The following is a 21581-nucleotide window of genomic DNA, read 5'->3' on the forward strand; positions in this document are numbered from 1 at the left end:
ATCTTTAAAAAAAAAAAAAAGATCTTTTCATTATATCCTCCACATTTCTTAACTTCTCTTCTGTATTTTCCATCTTTTGGTGTATGTACTTAATTTAGATAGTAGTTTGGTCTGATATTCTAGTACATTAAGCCTCTCTTTAGTTTTGTCCAATATGCTGTTAAATTAATTGACTGACTCAATTTTGCTTATTTTGTTTAGTTATAGAAATTCTGTCTTTTTCGAGTTGTTTTCCTAACCTTGCTGGAACCAGATCGTGCCTCTTAACAAGCGGTGTCAACACTTACACTTGACTTATTTCAATAGCTGCTTTCAGTGTTTGACACTGGTTCCATACCCATATGAGCTGCACATAAAGAAATGGAATTATGAATTGAAAAAATAAAACACAAAAAACTAAAAATAAATTAATATAAAAGAAAAAAATCTTTTTCATATCTTTAAGATAGCTCATACTTTCTAGTTCCCTGTTGATGGTATACCCATTTGATCCAGTTCTGACAATTCTAGTATCTGGAGTCCCAAGTTGTTATGTTTTAATTAAAAAAATAATTTGGGGAAGTAGTTTGAGGCCTTAATGTTCTTTTCCTAGAAGAGATTTTTATTTGTTTGTGTCAAGTGCCTGGGTACATTAACAGTCTGGGACCATCTTAATCCACATTCAAGGTTTAAGTTTTTCTAGGATACCCAGATGACATGAATACTATCTTTAATCTTTAGAAGAACTGGTTTATCTAATCCTCATTCTTGGTGGGCCTAAGACTCCAACTTTCCCCCACTAATTAAAGGGCCAATAAAAATCACAGCTACCTTAGCTACCTCTCCTAGATCAGAATATACTTCCAGTGTAAAGCAGACTGGAATGCTTGGCTCCTCTCTCTAGATTTCCATATTCTCTCAGGCCTTAACCCTGTAATTCCTATTTTACTAATTTTTTGATATTCTTGATTCTTAAAAAAGATTTTATTTATTTGAGATAGAATGAGAGAGAGAGCACGAGTGGGGGGGGAGGGGCAGAGGGAGAGGGAGGAACAGGCTCCCCAATGAGCAAGGAGCCCAATGAGGGGCTTGATCCCAGGACCCCAGGATCATGACCTGAGCTGAAGGCATTTAACTGACTGAGCGACCCAGGAGCTCCAGATATTCTTGATTTTTAAAAGATGTTTCAATATCATACAGATTTCGTTACTGTACTTAGTGGATAGAATGGTCCAAATTACCAGAAGTTTCCCAGAGTCTCATATTTTCTCTGTCAGTTAAAACTCCACCTTAACATCTCTTCCACCCACTCTGCTTTCAATTAACCATCACCATCCTAAGTCAAGCCAACATTTTCCTTTTACCTGGGTTATTAAAATAGTTTTCCAATGGGTCATCCTGCTGATGGACAATCAGCTCATATTGTCACTGCATTTTTTTTACTGCAAAAATGCCCTTATATCACATTTCTCCATAAAACAACCTTCAAACCTTTCTACTTAATAGGAAAAAAAGCCAAATTCACTTGCCTAGAATTCAAGGTCCTCCACAGTGTGCTTCCTATTAAACATGCCCCATCATTTTCCTTCTATCTTTCTTGTACTGCTCTTGCTCTAAATCCCATTACCATTCAACATATGTTCCTTAAACTACCCCCTTCCCCCGACTTGATTCCTGAACCTGAAATGCCCAGGTTCCCACTCTGCCTGCTCTCCCAAGCCCAATCAAATGCCATCTCATCAATAAATCCTTTCCTACCTGAGCCAGAAAGAACCTTTTACGTATTCCCTTAAAGTTTTATCTATAAGTACCTTAAGCGTAAAATGGTGTATGATACACTGTTCTGTGTACCTCTTCATCACCAAACCTCTGCTCAATGTCTTTTACACAGCTGATATTCAAAAACATTCTTGAAATTTATGAAGTAGTAAGATAGGGAGACTAGGGACAACAGAATAACTTCAGATGAAGTAACTAATGGAGAAAATTGCTCCGAGTTCATACAGCTAGGAGGTGGTGGAGCAGAGATCCCATGTTCTTAACCACTATAGTATAATAAGAAGGTACATTTGTCGCTTTTGATACATGCTCTCCAATAACACCTAAACTGTTTAAACAGTAAGAACCCACTATATTATATTAGATTGATGAATGCCATCACAAAAGCCTGGTTTCTGACAAACCAAATTTACTCTCACATCTCAGAAGTTAACTGTGAAACAATGTATTATTAGTAATGTGGCTAAGAAAAGTTCCGTACCATCATGATAACACAAGTACTGGTTCTAGCAACTATTCACTAAATGGTGTTAATGCTTCAGAATGAAAACTGGAAAGCTCTTTGCAACATAGTCTGCATTGAAATCAATCTTCAAGATTCTTTGATTACACCTGTCCATGAAGAGCAGTGAGTCATCAACCACCTATGTATTTCCCCTCACCTCAAATATACCAGTTAACTCATTAACACCAACCTTATAGAGAAGATACTGATTTTTTTTTTTTTTTACTTGTCATCAACTCTAAAGAAGCTTGATTTGGGGGCGGGGGGGGCGGTTGTCTCTAGTTCTTGACATATTGAAATCTGATTTACATGCTTGTCATAATTTACAGAAATTACATGCGTATTATAAAAAATAAAACCTAGAAATGGTTGAACTAAAATATTTATTAATCACTGACTATATATTAGGAATTGTGTTATGTACTAGCAATGAAAGATGAATAAGATAGTTCTTATGCACAAATAACTAATGGAAGCATTGAAATATTATATCAAATACATATAAAAGAGTCAATGAAGAAGTGATTAACTGTCTTGAGAAATAAGAATAGCCATCTTAGAAGTAAAGCTTAAGTTGGGTTTTAAAGAACAATTAAGGGGGTGCCTGGGTGGCTCAGTCGGTTAAGTGGCTGCCTTCAGCTCAGGTCATGATGCCAGGGTCCTGGGATCGAGCCCTGCATCGGGTTCCCTGCTCAGTGGGGAGTCTGCTTCTCCCTCTGCCTGCCACTCCCCCTGCTTGTGCTCTCTCACTGTCAAATAAATAAATAAAATCTTTAAAAAAAAAAGAACAATTAGGAAAAGGGACAATATGGAAGGCATTCCAGGCATGGGCCAATGACAGTACAGTTCCAAAAGTGCTCCCTAGGGCTTTGTAGCTAACAGCGTACATAGATCCACAAAGCCCCATGTCAGACAAAGGAAACAGTTGCCAAGCTGAGTCAACACAAACATGAATTTGGTGACATCTTAAAAGTTGTGTACTACTAAAGTATAATATGAGACAGAAATAAAGATAAAAGAAAGGCAGACAGGGGCGCCTGGGTGGCTCAGTTGGTTAAGCGACTGCCTTCAGCTCAGGTCATGATCCCAGGGTCCTGGGATCGAGTCCCACATCGGGCTCCCTGCTCAGAGGGAAGCCTGCTTCTCCCTCTCCCACTCCCCCTGCTTGTGTTCCCTCTCTCGCTGTCTCTCTCTCTGTCAAATAAATAAATCAAATCTTTAAAAAAAAAAAAAAAAGAAAGAAAAAGAAAGGCAGACAGAAACTGGATTTTCAGAGGTTCATTTATTTATTTGAGAGAGAGAGTACACAAGCAGGGAGAGGGGCAGAGGGAGAGGGAGAAGGAGAGAAGCAGACTCCCCGCTGAGCGGGGAGCCCGATATGGAGCTTGATCTCATGACCCTGAGATCATGACCTGAGACAAAATCAAGAGTCAGAAGCTTAACCGATTGAGCCACCCAAGCGCCCCAGAAGCTGGATTTTTAAATGTCTTGTCAGGGGAGGTGGGTAGAAGAATGGGCAAAACAGGTACAAACTTCCAGTTATAAAACGAGTTAAGTCACAGAGATGAAAAAGTACAGCACAGGGAATATAGTAATATTGTAATAATATATGGTGACAGAGGTAACTACATTTATCATGGTAAGCACTGAGTAATGTACAGAATTGCTGAATCATTATGTTGTACACCTGAAAACTAACATAACATTGTACGTTAACTATATTTCAATAGTAATAATAAAAAAATCTAAAATTAAAAAAAAGTCTTGTCATAAAAAGAAAGGGAAAAAAGAACAACTCACTTTCTCAGTCTCTCCTGCTGAAAGGATGAAGGAGCCTAGAAGGAGCAGGATGACCTATAGTTACGAAAAGCACAGTACTTGAAGATTTGATGAGGAATTCATTCTGTCAAAGGGGTAGGATACATCCATCTTTCAGAGGCCAAAACAGCAGAAATACTAGTTGTGCTGTCACTTGCCCAATATTCATGGTATGAGCTGTGATGCCTGTGACCAATGGCAAGAGCAATAGCACATTTACTAAAATAGTTTGACACTATGATTTGGGCACTTTTCCTGGATGCATAGCCTTCATTTACTGGCTGATCTTCCCATCTTTAATGTCATTTTCACCTATCCTCTTCAAGTATATTTACAACTAAAAACCCTGACTGATATACCAGGAAAGGAGAGGGCTCAAGATATGACAGATGAAATAACGGAAGGAACATCCCACAAAAATTATAAGACCAAAGCCCAGATAGAAAGGTTAGCCTTTAAAGTTTAGAAGTAGAAGGGCAGATGGAGTTGTTGCTGCACTTCTGATTCTCTGATTTGTTCCGTTTTGCTTCATGTGGAGGAGCATGGGAAGAAATCTAGTGAATAGAGAAAATTCTATTTAATTTATACAATAGAAAAGAAATTAATCTACATAGTAAAAATTCAGAAGGCTGGGTAGGAAAGAAAATGGCAAAGGTCTAGAAAGCTATGAGAGAGAAAAGACGACACCAAAAAATTTCAGTGGTCCCTTCTCCATTAATTCCTCACCACCTTCACCAAAATGTATTTTTAAAAGAATAAATTACTTGGTTTTGGGGTCAAGACAAATTTGTTTAAACCATGGACTGGAAGTCTGGAGGCGAGTAAGAATTATTGGCAAAAAATCTTATAGCTCTATGGCCCTCACTAGACCGTAAAGTCCTCCCCCATGGCAGGGACTAGGGCTCCCTAATGAATAAACAAACAAAAAATTAATATGCCTGGTATATGGAAATGAGGAAAGACAGCAGAAAGAGATGACAGAATTTGAAGTGCTTCATAATTTTGCCTAGGATAAGACTTCTCTTTAAGGATGTCAAAATGAATAGAAATGATGCTTGAATATATTGTGTTACCAAATGGGAAGTACGATTTTTTAAAAAAGTGCTATATAAGGGGCGCCTGAGTGGCTCAGTCGTTAAGCATCTGCCTTCGGCTCAGGTCATGATGCCAGGGTCCTGGGATCGAGCCCCGCATCAGGCTCCCTGCTCTGCAGGAAGCCTGCTTCTCCCTTTCCCACTCCCCCTGGGTGTGGGGGCGCCTGGGTGGCTCGGTCGAGTAAATGTCTGCTTTCAGCTCGGGTCGTGGTCCCGGGGTCCTGGGATTGAGCCCTGTGTCGGGCTCCTTGCTCAGCAGGGAGCCTGCTTCTCCCTCTGCCCCTTGCTTGTGCCCCCCCCATCCTCCCAGAAAGAAAGAAAGCAAGCAAGCTATGTAACAAAATTATTGGCCATACTAACTTTTCTTATGATTCCTGGGATCCTAAATTGTTACAAGATTGTCGTATGAGTCACCTTCATTTTTATACTCAAGGAAAGGAAGATGCACACTGTCACTCACATTCTGAGTTTCTTCTTATTTTCCAAGGGTATTAAGGGATGGCGAAGGAGAAAGAATGGAAAGGGGCCTAGGCATTGGTGTTTTTTAAAGTTCTTAGGTGATTCTAATGTGCAACCACTTTAATAGTTTGTCAGTTCATTCTTTGGGGTTTCCCAGCTAGATGATTATATGGTCTACAAAAATTTCTCTTCCTTTTTTTAAATTTTTATTTATTTGACAGAGAGAGAGACAGGAAGAGGAAATACAACCAGTGGGAGTAGGAGAGGGAGAAGAGGGATTCCTGCTAAGCAGGGAGCCCTGTGCAGGGATCGTTCCCTGGACCCCGGGATCATGACCTGAGCCGAAGGCAGACGCTTAACGACTGAGCCACCCAGGTGCCCCTCTCTTCCTTTTTTAAATAAATGTTTTCATTACAAATGAGTTCTTATTTTCTGGATTACACAGTTAATGTGTTATTATAACACTTCTCCTGGGATTACTGAAGAAAGTTCACAGAATACATAAAAGTATAAAGAAAAACCTAAATATAATCCAAATCCTCCCATCGCCAATTTTTATACCACTTATTTAATTTTCTGCGTATTATTTTAAATAATAGTTATCAGAACTTCTAGTACATTTAAATGCTGGTGACAGCCAGTACCCTGTTTGATTTTATTGGACATCCTTCCAAAGTTTCAAAATTAAGGTTAATTCTGCTTTGGATTATTAGTTGATGCCTTTCATGACACTGAGAAATTACCTTCTTAGTTTGTTAAAAATTGTTCTTTTCTAAATCATGGGTATCACTAACCCGTTAAAAAGTAGTAAATACTATAGATGAATTATTTTTTCCCTAATGGTGACATATTCTTGCTTTTCCTAGGAGAAATCCTACTAGACCATTAATTCTTCCAATTTAATTAAATATTATTATGAATTCAACAGCTATGTTCATAATAAAAGTGATTTATATCTTATGCAGTCTTTCTCAAATTTTGTAACAAGGGTTATTCTGATTTGGCTAATAGGATGTCTTCTCTTTTTCTATGTTCTGAAATAATTTTCAATAGAAACTTGCAGTTCCTTGATGGTTTATTACATAGAACTTGACCATAAAATCATCTAGTGGTTTTTGGAGGAGAGGGATCTTTTAGTAAATATTTACTACATTTTTCCATGGTTATTTTTCTACTTCTCGGGGGACAATGAAGTAATTTCCATTTCTAAGCTTTCAAATATACTGGTAAAAGTGGTACTCAGTATTTATTTATATATTTATAAATTTATAACATATACAATTATATAACATATATAATATATACTTATATATTTATATTTATTTATAATTATGCATTATTCCCAATGTTGTTTGTGCCTTTCTCCCCTACCCCCATCATATTTGCCAATGGTTTATTTCCTCACCCTTTTCGACACAGCTTTTACTTTTTAAGAACAGTCTTAGCTGAGAGCAAAACTGAGCAGAAAGTACAGAGCATTCCCATTTACCCCTTGCCCCCCCCCCCCACACAACCTGACCCACTATCAACAACTCATACCAGAGTGGTACATGTGATAGAATCAATGAATCTATATCGACACATCATTATCATCCAAAGTCCACAGATTACATTAGGGTTCACATTTGTGTTATACATTTTATGGGTTTGGACAAAGGTACAGTGATATACATGCAACATAAAAGTTTCAAGCAGAATAGTGTCACTGCCCTAAAAATCCTTTTTGCTCTATATATTCACCCTTCCCTCCACCTAACCCCTGGCAACCACTGATCTTACTGTCTCTGTAGTAATATCATATAGTTGGAATCATACAGTATGTAGCCTTTACAGATTGGCTTCTTTCACTTAGTAATATGCATTTAAAGTTTCTCCATATCTTTTCATGACTTCATAGCTCATTTCTTTTTAGCATAAAATAATATTCAAGTGTCCGGACATACCACAGTTTATTCATCCATCCACCAACTGGAGGACATCTTAATAGTTTCCAAGTTTTAGCAATTACAAATAAAAATGCTATGAATATTCATGGGCAGATTTTTGTGTGGACACAAGCTTTCAGCTCATTTGGGTAAATACCAAAAAGTATGACTGCTGGATCCTATTGAAAGAGTATATTTAGTTTTGTAAGAAACTGCCAAACTGAAAGCAAAGCAGCTATGCCATTTTGCATCCCCATCAGCAATGAGAGTTCTTGTTGCTCTGCATCCTCATCAGTATTTGGTAGTGTCAGTGTTTTTGGATTTTAGCCATTCTAATAGGTATGCAGTGGTATCTTGTTTTAATAAGCAATGCCCTGATAATATATGACGATGAGTATCTCTTCATATGCTTATTTAACATCTGCATATCTTCTTTAATGCATTGTCTATTCAGATTTTTGCCCACTGGGTTTTTTTTTAATTAGTGAGTTTTAGGAGTTCTTTGTTTATTTTGGATAAGCCTTTATCAGGTATCTTTCACAAATATTTTCTCCAGGTGTGTGGCTTGTTTCTCATTCTCTTGATATTTGCCTTTTAAAAAATCGTTTTCAAAGATGTTTTTGTTTTATGTATTTTTGTTCTCTATTTCAATTATGTTGCTTTTATCTTACATATTTATTCTACTGTCTTTGGGTTTATTTTGTATTTTTCTAAGTTCCTGTTTCAAAGGCTTTGTTTTCTACCTTTTTCTTATAAAGATACTAAGCCTGCAAATTTCCCTGTATCTCTTCAGCCATATCTTACATTTGTACTGTCATTGTTTAATTATAATCATTTTTGGATAATGAGTTACTTGAAAGTGTGAAAATAGAATGCATATTGATTTTTACTGGAATTTATTATAGCCTAAATTTGATCAATTTGAAAATAACATACTCTGAAAGGTACTAAATACCAATACATAATTTAAATTCTGTTTACTGATAAACAGTCTAGAAGAAAACACATTAGTGTAAAAAGAATTATGTGCCAAGGGAGATAAGGAAAAGAGCATCCACAAAACAAGAATTAAGTTATTAAAATAAATAAAATGGATACTGTTGAACTAAACAACTCAAGATGGCTCAATAGCAGAATGGGTGCAAAAAGAAACGCAAGTTAGTGAATTAAAGATAAACTTGAGGAACTTCACAGACCAGAGTAGAAAGACAAAGATGACAAGTACAGAAAAAACATTTTGAAAAAAATTAAAATTAATTTCCAAAAGGGATCCAGAAATTTCAACATGTGACTAACAGGGATTCCAGAAAGCATTAAGAGAATCAAGAAAAGGAGAAGAAATAATAGCTAAGAATTTCCCCAAACCAAAAATATTAGTTCTCAGACTTAAAGGGCACAAATGAATATGCTTTCAAAAACTACCCAAAATTTCAGAATATTAAGGATTTCTCTTAGAGTCCTTAAAAATTTTAATACATATGAAATGACTTAAATGACTAAAGATATATTCTGAGAGAAAAAAGTAAATTTGGAGAAAACAGTGGGATGCAAGAGACTAGCTAAAAGGAAAAAAAAAAAAAAGTTAAATATATGCTAGTAAAAGTGCTCATAAAGGTGACCACTAGAAAAACTGAAATAAAACATGTAACTCTGAGATGGAGGCCGGCGGGGGGGGGGGGGGGGGCCGGGAGAAAGAGAAAGAAGACTTGGTATCAAGCCAACAAAAAAACCAAACAGAAAACATAATAAATACAAAGCACTACTTACAATGGCAGCAATTAAATCTAAACATATTAGTAATCATAAAGTGTGGCAGTGTTAATATCAAACATAGAGTATAATGTGAAACTCATTAAATGAGACAAAAAGATATTGCATATTGGTTTTAAAAACACTATTTAAAGATTTAAAGGTTCCCAATAACATATCTTCAGAATATATAAAAAACTGAAATTACAAAAAGAAACAGAAAAGTTCACACACAGAGAAGTTTCCAAGGAGCTGACTACTTTTTAATTCATACTTACCACATCTAAGTACAGTATTTAATTGAAAAATGCTTTCAGCAGTATCAACAGTGTTATAGGAGAAAATTTTCTTTGAAGAAATACATTAATAAGAAACAAACTGTTAAGTCAGAAGAATATCAGATATAAATAATGAAAACTCCTTATCCTGTCACAAAATAAACCAGAAAATAAATGTTACCAAAATTAAGAAATACCACTGACTTCAAAAAAGGTGGTCAGATCCACAGGGGGCGGCGGGGGCAATCACAGTCAGGAGCATTTTATTCTTCATGAACCCTGGGAAAACTATATATGTTTAAGAACATAAGCTTTGGAGTCCAACAAACATGAGTTTGAGTGCTAACTCCTTTTGTTACCAAACTAAGATAAATATATTAAGCCTTACTTTCCATGTCAATTAAGTGGGGATAATAGTTTCTAACACCATAAAGCTATAAGGAGGATAAAATGAAATAATGCCTGGCACAAAGGGCTCAATAACTGATAACTATTATTTGTTACTATTAAATTGTAGTTGGGGTGCAATGCGTGAGAAATTGAGCAATAGGGACGCCTGGGTGGCTCAGTTGGTTAAGTGTCTGCTTTCGGCTCAGGTCATGATCCCAGGATCTTCTGCCTGCCGCTCCCCCTGCTTGTGATCTCTCTCTCTCTCTGACAGATAAATAAATAAAATCTTAAAAAAAAAACCCAAAACCTGATCAATGCTCTTAGTATTATTTAATATGTTTTGCAAAGTTCTTTCAATTTTAAAATCAAATGGGAAGTATTTTCCATTTATTTCTCATAATATTTGGGTTCTCAATTCCCAACTAGTGTTAATTCTTTATTAAAAATAGGATTGCTAATTTTAGACTGAAGAATATGGCTGATAGAATAAATATAGGCTGTCACCCTACCACCTTAACAAGTACTCCTAACTTTCAATCTAAGGAAGAAAAAAAGATTAAGAATGGCATTAATATTGTCCTTCACTAGTCCTGTAATTTCTTCCTTTTTAGAACCAGAAACATTTTCAGAGAGAAAATAGAAAAAATACTCAATGGAATATCATCCTGCCTGAAATCAGAGAACCAGTCCAAACAGCTATTTTGATGGTCAGGATACCCTGAGCAACTTATTTTTACTGAATAAATGTCATTAATATGCTTAACAAAGATTTTAAAGTTTTATGGGCAAAAAAATTTTAAGTAATTAATGGAAGATATTATTCATATGTTTGAGGACTGTATCGAGTGCTTTTTAAAATGTATTTGATCTTCTTCCTTTAAGCAGGCTCCACACCCAACTTGGGGCTTGAACTCAGGACCCTGAGATCAAGAGCTGCATTTTCCACCAACTGAGCCAGCCAGGTGCCCCCTCAACCCCTTTTTCAAAACATTTTTAGTTCTCAGTACTCAAGAGGATGTAATTTTGAAGATACTGAAGGAGAGCCCCCACCTTAGCTCCAAAATAAAAGGAACATTAAGTCCGAGTTCCCTTAACATTAAGTTTATTACAAAATTTACAGATGAGAAATACAAGAAATTAAAGCACATACTACTTGCTCACTGGTTTTTTTCACATACTGGTCTATAAATCAATTCCTTATTTGCTTCTTGTAAATTCAGTTCAACAAGTTTTCTGTGCTACTTGTAAGTACAAAGCTGACAATATAGTTCCTTACCTTTCCATTAGCTTCTCTTTATCCCAATTGAAGTGGCTAAGGAGTATTCTTGTGATAGTTGCTGGATTCTAAAGAAGGGGGGGAAAAAAAGTTATTTTAAGGTAACAGTACTTCATTGATATTTAGTGAATTTTTAGGTTGAATTTAATTTCATCCCACCCAAATTTCCTTTCCTAAGATATTTCTTTATTCTACAAAGATAATACAAAAATAATTGTGAGATCAAGACTATTTAAAAATAGTCTGCCACACTAATTTGTCAGTTTTCTATAGGATTCTAAAGCAGAATTCAAAACTAGCCAAAAAGAATGAATAAGGTTCATAAATACAATGGAATATTAATCAGCCATCAGAAAGGATGAATACCCACCATTTGTATCGACATGGATGGAACTGGAGGGGATTATGCTAAGTGAAATAAGTCAAGCAAAGAAAGACAATTATCATATGGTTTCACTCACATGTGGAACATAAAGAATAGCGCGGAGGACCACAGGGGAAGGGAGGGAAAACTGAATGGGAAGAAATCAGAGAGGGAGACAAACCATGAGAGACTCTGGACTCCAGGAACCAAACTGAGGATTACAGGAGGGAGGGGAGTGGGGGGATGGGGCAACTGGGTGATGGGTATGAAAGGGGGCACGTGTGGTGATGAGCACTGGGTGTTATATGCAACTAATGAATCGCTGAACACTACATCAAAAACTAATAATGTACTACATGCTGGCTAACTAAACATAATAAAAAAATTTTTTTTTAAAGCCAAAAAGAAATTTAATGAAAACTTGCTGTATTAAATCAAGCACTAATTAAAATTAAATCTTACAATTAAGATTTAGCAGACTGTCACTCTGTTAATCAACAAAATTTCTAATTAATAAAATTTCTAATACCTTATTGTATTGAATAGTTCCAATGAGTCTAAACCATTTATAAGTCATAAGGTCCTTCAGAGATATTTAATGAAAAAGACAAAATATTTGTAGGTAATAATTTAGAGAGTATAATCTGAGGATGCTGTTTCATTTCTAGAAGGAAAGGCTAACAGCATGAAATAAACCCAAAACTAACTGTCCTATTGTTTAATGCTGTCATTTATTTTTATTAATATTTATTTCCATTTCTCGAAACTAGTCAGGTTACTATCTGGGTACAGAATTTTTACTTAAAATGCTAGTTACAATGTCAGAGGTGGAACTCAAACCTGAATCAAATAACATTTCAAAAAGGATCTCTGCATATAAAACTACTTTTGTGTCACCATAGTTAGACCACGGTATTAGTTAACAACTGATCTAATTAAAAAATAATCTTGTATAAAAATGTCATGAAACAATACAATTTGTCACAGGAAAATTCACATACATTCAATACCCCCCCAAAAATCCAAAGATGCAGACATGGTAACTCTCATTCACCCACTTTAGACACATTTTGCTAATCCATTTAGGATTGGATTGGGCCCAGACTCCCTTAAGAATCCTCCTTTAACATAGCATTCAGCAGACACCACTTTACAAGAGTTAACATGTGAAAAAACAAAACAAAAAAACAAAAACCCCCTATTAACTGATCCTATTTTATGTTTATTTGTACAGAATATACGGACACTGTTTTGTCCAGCTCTTTCTCAGAAATATGATTCAACAATTTATTAACACCCCAACCCCCCTAACCCAATCCAACTCTGTTTGGAAACAGGTTTTCACAACAGGATTTGCCTGAAATTGAAATAGTTACTCATTCAGGTTTAGTCATATGTAAAATAAAGACAATAATCCTATCTATTGGGAGAATTACGTCCAATAGTACCCATGAGAACTATATGACTATAACTCTGTGGCACCCAAATAGACTGTGTTCTCTGCCACTAGACAGAGTGCTTGGGGAAAAATGTTTCAGGAGTTGTTGAGTCTCAACTTGCAAAGAGAAAAAAGGGAGAAGAGGACAAATGCCCTCTGATGCCCTTTGATGTTGCTGGAGTGTCTTTTCCGTGCTTGAGTTCCATTATCAAAACCTGGTCCCATCCAGAGGTTCCCAAACCTGTTCCTGGCTCATCAAAAATTATTATGGAAAGTTCAGTTAAAACACAGATTACTAGGGTCCACCCCCACAGTTCTACTTAATAGGTTTGGGGTAGGGCATCCCCACATGTGATCATGACACAAGGGATTCAGAAAATTAGACCAGCAGTCCCCTAGGATGAAGAAAACATGACAATTTTTCTATTTTTTATCTCATCCTTCCTGTGTAGGTGTATGTGCCTGATGTACATATTACATCGAAGGTAGATGCTCAAAAGCTTTTCCTAATAGGATAGATTGAAAAAATTCATCTAAACCACAGTGGCATGATAATGCCAAAATACTTATATATTCTGCCAGGGTCTAGGCTATGGGGCAGGAGATATTTCACAATACTAAATAAGTAATTATATTTTGGTCTCTATTTCAATGTAGCTGGCTCAAGTCATTTATGCACACTGCATATAAGGAAAGGTACTGGGAGAATAACACATAATGTGAACCTACTATATGCCAAGCCCTGTATAAGGTACTTTATATACCCCATTTAATTCTCAAAGCTCTCTCTAAGAGAGCACTTACCGGCCATGTTAAATACGAGAAAACCATGACTAGATTCTTTGGAGGTTATAAAAATTACCCAATATTATCCAGTTAATTAAGTGAAAAAGTTGTGAATTTTACCCTGACAATCTGAAACTAATATTCTTTCACTTATTCCATGTAGTACAACCTAAAGGAATATTAAAGATCTCCTTTAACTACTAGTCATATGTATAAATATCCTTTACGTCCTCCACCAAAGGGTGTTATCAGGACAGGATGAGGAGGGGATGGCAGAAAGCTAAGAGACACAAGGGAGCTTTCTGGGAATGTTCTATTTTTTGAATGTGATGGTTGGTTATATGAGGGAAAACATTTCTCAAAACAAACTATACACTTAAAAATGGATATATTTAGGGACGCCTGGGTGGCTCAGTCGGTTAAGCGTCTGCGGCTCAGGTCATGATCCCAGGGTCCTGGGATCGAGTCCCGCGTCAGGCTCCTTGTTCCGCGGGGAGCCTGCTTCTCCCTCTGCCTCTGCCTCTCTCTATCTCTCATGAATAAATAAATAAAATCTTTAAAAAAAAAAAAAAAGGGTATATTTAGTCATATAGTTATACACCAATAATGTTAATTTATTTAAAAACAAAACAATGTGACTTCTGGTCCTGGCCAAGATGGAGTAATAAGCTCATTGCAGGGGCTCTCTCTCCCACTGATTACAACTAAAAACTGGACAAAATGCTCTTAAAATTAAACAGCAGGCAGATTGGGGAGGGAAGTGAAGAAAAACAAATAAGTGGTGGTGGGTACTCTGCTTTTTATCGTTTAGTTCCTAGCTTTGACCCATGAGTGGGCCAAATAGGGAAACTGTTGTAGCAGGCATGAGCAGCTAATACTAAGAGGAGAGCATCTTTTTTTGCTAGAGGATTATGGCAAAAGGCTCCTAACAATGTAGGGGAAATACTTATTTTTTTTTCTTTTTCTCCTGTTTTTCTAGGTCCTGCCTGAGGCCAGCTGCAGCCATGAAACTACACTGCTGCAGAATGACAAGAGAAAATCCATTCCTTTGAATAGAAGAATCAGGAAGAGGGTCCCTGTTGTGAAAAAAAGTTGGGTGATCCCTAGTCTTTTCTTTTTTCTCTTGCCACTTCACCTCAAGGCCTGACAGGTAAGAAACTAAAACCTAGAAAACTCCATGCTTCTGCCTAGAGGAATGAAGAAAAGGACTTCTGGGACTCAGAGAGTATAGGGGAAATCGCTGAGCAGAGATAGATGGAGGAGTAAACCCCTAATTCTGCATATGAACCTCGGCTCACCCTGCAAGCTATGCATGCACATGTGGGCGGCTAAAGTATAGATGAGGCTTTTAGAATAGAACTATAATATAAATCACTGCCCAAGTCCTAGATCAATCTAAGTGGGAATGGAAGGGCAACTCAACACAGCAAAAGCTTTGAAAACTGAACAGATAATGGAACCACTACCTAAAGTGAGAAAGAATATGCAGTTATAACCTAACTGGATTGACTGGTTTACTGAAAAAAAAATCCTCACCTCTCTAAAGGATTTAACAGGATTCAGAATCTCACAACGTAATATTCAAAATGTCCAGGATAATCCAAAAATTAACACACATTGCAAGAACAAAAATCTGACCAATTCTCAAGGGAGAAGATAATTAATAGATGCCGACCCCAACATGACCCAGATATTAGAAATACCAAAGACGTTTAAAGTAACTATTGAAAACATGATCCATTACGTGAGAATGGACACCTTAAAATGGATGAAACAAATTCTTAGTAAAGAAGTTATAAAAAAAACAAATGGAGGGCGCCTGGGTAGCTCAGTCGTTAAGCGTCTGCCTTCGGTTCAGGTCATGATCCCAGAGTCCAGGGATCGAGTCCCATGTCGGGCTCACTGCTTGGCGGGAAGCCTGCTTCTCCCTCTCCCACTCCCCCTGCTTGTGTTCCCTCTCTTGCTCTCTCTCTCTGTCGAATAAATAAATAAAATCTTTAAAAAAAAACAAAAACAAAAACAAAAACAAATGGAAACTTTAGAACTAAAAAACACAAAGGTTACTAGATAGGCTCAATAGCAGAAAGGAGATGACAGAGAAGTCACTGAACTTGAAGATGTATCAATAAAAAATTATCTGAACTTAACAAAAGAAAAAAACTATCCTTTTTGCTTTGTTTTGTTTTGTTTTGTTTTTAAAACAACAGCCTCTCGGGGCGCCTGGGTGGCTCAGTCGTTAAGCGGCTGCCTTCGGCTCAGGTCATGATCCCAGGGTCCTGGGATAGAGCCCCGCATCAGGCTCCCTGCTCAGTGGGAAGCCAGCTTCTCCCTCTCCTACTCCCCCTGTTTGTGTTCCCTCTCTTGCTGTCTCTCTCTGTCAAATAAATAAATAAACCTTAAAAAAAAAAAAAAAAAAAAAACGAACAGTCTCTCAGGGCCTTGTGGGAGAATACCAAAAGCTGTCAGCCTAGAATTCTATGTTCAGTGAAAGTATAGTTCAGAAATGAAGACAAAGATATTCTCAGACAAAAACAAAAAACAAACAAAAAAACTATGAGAACTCACTGCCAGCAGACCTGCTCTAAATGAAATGCTAAGTTCTTTAGGTGCCAGGGAAATGATCCCAGGGAGGAACATGGAATTTTGGGGAGAAAGAGCAAGAGAAATGGTAAATGGGTAAATATTAGGGACTATTTTTCTCCTCTTATGTTCTTGAAAACATAAAATTACTGAAACCAAAAATTTTAACATGTAATGGAGGGGGAAAGGGTTAAACACTTATGTTTACACATATGACAACTATAACATAAAGGGACTGGGAGAAAAGTAATCTATACAGATGAAGCTTCTATGTGTTACTTGGAACGGTAGAATATTAATTCTAAGTAGAATGTGAAGAGTTAAAATATTTATATTATAATCCCCAGAGCAACCAATGACTAACTAGAAATCAAAAAGATTTTAAAGAACCACTTACAATAGCACCCAAATTTGAAATATTTAGGTATAAATTTAACAATATATATAAAGAATCCATATGCTGAAAACTGCAAAATACTGATGAGGGAAATAAAAAAAAGACCTAGATAAATGGATAGACACACCTTCATGGGTTTGGGAGACTCAATATAATTAAAATATCATTTCTTCCCAAACTGATCTATAGATTCAATTCAATACCAATCAAAATCCCAGTAGGATTTTTGGGTAGGTATCAACAAAATGATTCTAAAGCTTGTATGTAATAGCAAGGAAACTAGAATAACCAAAATAATTTTGAAAAGAACAACTGATCAAGACAGTATGGTACTGGTACAAAAAGAAAAACACACAGATCAACGGAACAGAATAGAGAACTCAGAAACGGGCCCACAAGCAGTAAAGAATATCCAATGGGGAAAAAAAGATAGTTTCTTCAACAAATTCTGTTGGGAAAACTGGACAGCAACATGCAGAAGAATGAAAGTGAACCATTTTCTTACACCATACACACAAAAAAAATCAAAATGGGTGAAAGACCTAAATGTGAAATCCTAGAGAACACAGGTAGCAACCTCTTTGACATCAGTCATAGCAACTTCTTACTAGATATGCCTCCTGAGGGAAGGGGAAAAAAAGCAAAAATGAACGACGGGGACTTCATCAAGATAAAAAGCAGGTGGTTGAGCAGCTGCCTTCAGCTCAGGTAATGGTCCCAGAGTCCTGGGATCTTGTCAGGCTCCCTGCTCAGTGGGGAGCCTGCTTCTACCCCTCCCTCTCCCTCAGCCGCTCCCCCTGCTTGTGCTCTCTGTATCAAATAAATAAAATCTTAAAAAAAAAAAAAAAAAGCTTCTGCACAGCAAAGTAAACAATCAACAAAACTAAAAGGCAACCTACAGAGTAGAAAAGGGTATTTGCAAATGACATATCTAAAATCTATTAAAAAAAAAAACTTACCAAACACCCCAAAACCAAATAATCCAGTTAAAAAAGTGAGAAGACATGAATAGATATTTTTCCAAAGGAGACATAACAACAGACTAACAGACATGAAAAGATGCTCCACATCACTCAGCATCAGGTAAATGCAAATCAAAACTACAATGAGATATCACCTCACAATTGTCAGAATGGTTAAAATTAACAAAGGAAACAACAGGTGTTGGTAAGGATGCAGAGAAAGGGGAATCCTCTTGCGGTGTTGGTGGGAATGCAAACTGGTGCAGTCACTCTGGAAAACAGTATGAAGGTTCCTCAGAAAGTTAAAAGTAGAACTACCCTAAGATCCAGCAATTGTACTACTAGGTATTTACCTAAAGGATACAAAAATAATGATTCAAAGGGATACATGCACCCTGATATTTATAGCAGTATTAACAATAGACAAATTATGGAAAGAGCCCAAATGTTCACTGACTGATGAATGGATAAAGAAGATGTGATACACACACACACACACACACACACATGAATACTACTCAGCTACAAAAAGGAATGAAATCTTACCATTTGCAACTACCTAGACGGAGATAAAGAGTATCGTGCTAAGCCAAATTAAGTCAGTCAGAGAAAGACAAATACCGTATGATTTCACTCATATGTCAAATTTAAGAAACAAAACAGATGGACATGGTGGGGGGGGAAGAGGCAAAGCAGAAAACAGACTCTTAACTACAGAGAACAAACTGAGGGTTGCTGGAGGGGAGGTGGGTGGGGGGATGGGATATTTGGGTGATGGGTATTAAGGAGTGCACCTGTGATGAGCACTGGGTGTTGTATGGAAGTGATGAATCACCAGATTCTACACCTGAAACTAATGTTACACTGTATGTTAACTGGAATTTAAATAAAAACTTGAAAAACAAATAAATACATTAAAATGTTATTATTAAGAAAAGAAGAGAACACCACCTGATCTCAAAATATACTATAAAGCTACAGTACTGGCAAAAGGATAGATATACGAATCAAAGGAACAGAAGCCACAAATAGATACATACAAATACGGCAAAATGACTTTTTACAAAGGTGCTACAATGCAAAGGGAGGAAAACAGTTTTTTTCTAAAAACAGTGCTAGAATAATCAAGACATCTATATATTAAAAAAAAAATCAACTTTAACCTAAACCTTAGACTTTATACAAAATTAATAATGGATCAGACCTAAATGTAAAACATAAGACTATAAAACTTCTAGAGGAAAACCTCTGTGGCCTCATTTTGGGCAAAGAGTTCTTAGATAACAAAAGCACAATCCATAAGAAAAACTGATAAACTGGAATTCACCAAAATGAAAAGGACACTGTTAAGAAAATGGAAAGAAAAGCCAGAGACTGGGAGAAAATATATGCAAATCATATCTTATAAAGGACTTGTATTTAGAATACATATTTTTAAAATCTCTTGAAACCTACTAAGAAAACAAAAACCCAATTTTAAAAATGGGCAAAAGCTTTGAACAGACACTTCACCAAAGAACATCTACACAGAGGCACGAAAGAGAACAAGATGTTCAATATTATTAGTTATTTGAACACAGGAACTGAAGCCACAGTGTCACCACTACAAGCCTGTATGGGGTGGAAGAGGAAACCTATCAGACAAACCCAAGTGCTGCAGAGTATGCGGTTTAACTGGAACTTTCATACACTGCTGGTAGGAGTGCACAATAATACAGCCAACAGGAAAAAATCTAGCAGTTTCATACAAGGTTAAACATACACTTACTACAAGCCCCAAATCTCACTATTAGGAATTTACCCTAAAACTTATCTTCACTCAAAAAAACCTATATAACAAAGTTTAAAACAGTTTTATTCCTACCTGGCAAAAACTGCTAACAGCCCCCAAATTCCACAACTGGGGAATGGTTAAAGAAACTGGTACATCCACAACGGAATACTACTCAACAAAAGAAAGAACTATTGATACATACAACAATATGAATGAAACTCAAATGCAAATTCTAAGTGAAAGAAGCAGATTCAAGAGGCTACATATTGTATGATTCCATTTATATGACACCATGGAAAAAACAAAACTACAGGGATGGTGTATAAATAAATCCCTGGCTGCCAAGAATTAAGGGTGGGGGAGGCTTTGAACAAACAGGGCAGCAGGAAGGAATTTTTAAGAAGGCCATTATGGAACTGCTCTGTATGTTGATTATGGTAGCAGATACAGAACTCCAGGCCCTGGTCAAAATTAATGGACTTGTACACCCAAAAGTATAAATTTTATATAAATTAAAACATAAATTTGAAATATTAAGTTATAAAAGTAATTTAACCTCACTTGAGCATCTATAATGGAGTTCTGACTGTTTAAAGTAAAGTAAGTGTCAAAAGAATGATGCTGAAGGAACAGCGACATGAAATTATTCAGTGCCAGGCACTCTTTATACATCATATTTCATTTAATCTTCACATCAATACTTTATACAAGATAGGCATTATTTACATTTTACAGATGAAGTTAGAGAGATTAACTCATTTGACCCACGATGAAATAGATTAATAGGATCTGAATATTAGGAAAATTTTATAAAAATTTATGTTGTAGCACCACCCTTAAAGATTCTGATTTAATTGCTTTATGCTGGGGCCCAATCAAAGGAGAGAAATCACCTATGCATGCTACCAAAACTCTTGATTAGCTGAGTAGAAAGTCAGTTCAAACTCTTGGCTGAAATAACTCTTCATCCTATTCTTATTGGCGGTCCTCATTTTTTAAAGATATAAACAAACAAAAAGATTTAAAAAGTTAACAAGCAAAATCAACAATTAGAAAATTAGTACTAGCAGCAGCACATTTAACTTTTAGGGCAATAAAACAATCTGAAATCTCATATATTTCCCAGTGGTAAATTCTAAAACAATGGTCCCTCATTTGGGCTGGATATTAAAATCTCTTGAGGAACTTTAAAAACACCAATACTTGAGGGTGCCTGGGTGGCTCGGTCATTAAGCGTCTGCCTTCGGCTCAGGTCATGCTCCCAGAGTCCTGGGATGGAGCCCCACATCGGGCTTCCTGCTTGGCGGGAAGCCTGCTTCTCCCTCTCCCAATCCCCCTGCTTGTGTTCCCTCTCTGTCAAATAAATAAAATCTTAAAAAAATTAAAATTAAAAATTAAAAAAAATAAAAATACTAATACTTGGACTTCACCACAGCAATTCTGATTCAGTTGTCTAGAGTGGGACATGGATACATGAATTTCTCACCCAAAGTGTTTTTTTTTTTTTAAAGATGTATTTATTTTGGAGAGAGTGCACACGTGCAGGGGGGAAGGGCAGAGGAGAGGGAGAAAGAGAATCTCAACCAGACTCCTCACAACCTAGCAGTGTAATACTATAGTAATTTAAAGAAAATTACATTCTAAGGTTATAGCAGCAGTATATGGTTTGAAAGTATCTACAAAGTTCTGTTTTAAAAAGTGGATGTGATGGGGCACCTGGGTGGCTCAGTCGGTTAAGCGTCTGCCTTCGGCTCAGGTCCTGATCCCAGGGTCCTGGGATCGAGCCCCGCATCAGGCTCCCTACTCCGCGGGAAGCCTGCTTCTCCCTCTCCCACTCCCCCTGCTTGTGTTCCCTCTCTCGCTGTCTCTCTCTCTCTCTCTCTCAAACAAATAAATAAATCTTTTTTAAAAAATAAAGTAAAAAATAATAAAAAGTGGGTGTGAATATGCCAACTCTCCAGCTGAGGCCTTAGTATCAATGCCCTATCATCCTCCATCCTTTGATCAAGTGGTTCTCAACTTTGGTAG

At 36.7% G+C, this 21581-nt stretch overlaps 1 protein-coding gene across 3 annotated transcripts in view; it reads right to left on the minus strand.

Annotated features, from left to right (window-relative positions):
* Positions 1-21581, minus strand: part of ARIH1 (ariadne RBR E3 ubiquitin protein ligase 1) — a 123063-nt gene that overhangs the window by 61305 nt on the left and 40177 nt on the right. For 2 of the 3 annotated variants that reach the window (XM_045899743.3, XM_045899744.3), the window contains one exon: positions 11253-11320. The exons of the other annotated variant lie outside the window; for it this stretch is intronic. In XM_045899743.3, the coding sequence (XP_045755699.1) occupies positions 11253-11320 (68 nt within the window). The remainder of the gene's footprint in view (positions 1-11252; positions 11321-21581) is intronic. 3 annotated transcript variants of the gene reach the window in all.

The sequence above is a fragment of the Mirounga angustirostris genome, unplaced genomic scaffold (genome assembly GCF_029215605.1).
Source record: "Mirounga angustirostris isolate CCGP_5_RB_7025 unplaced genomic scaffold, mMirAng1.0.hap1 SCAF_9, whole genome shotgun sequence".
Classification (NCBI taxonomy): domain Eukaryota; kingdom Metazoa; phylum Chordata; class Mammalia; order Carnivora; family Phocidae; genus Mirounga; species Mirounga angustirostris.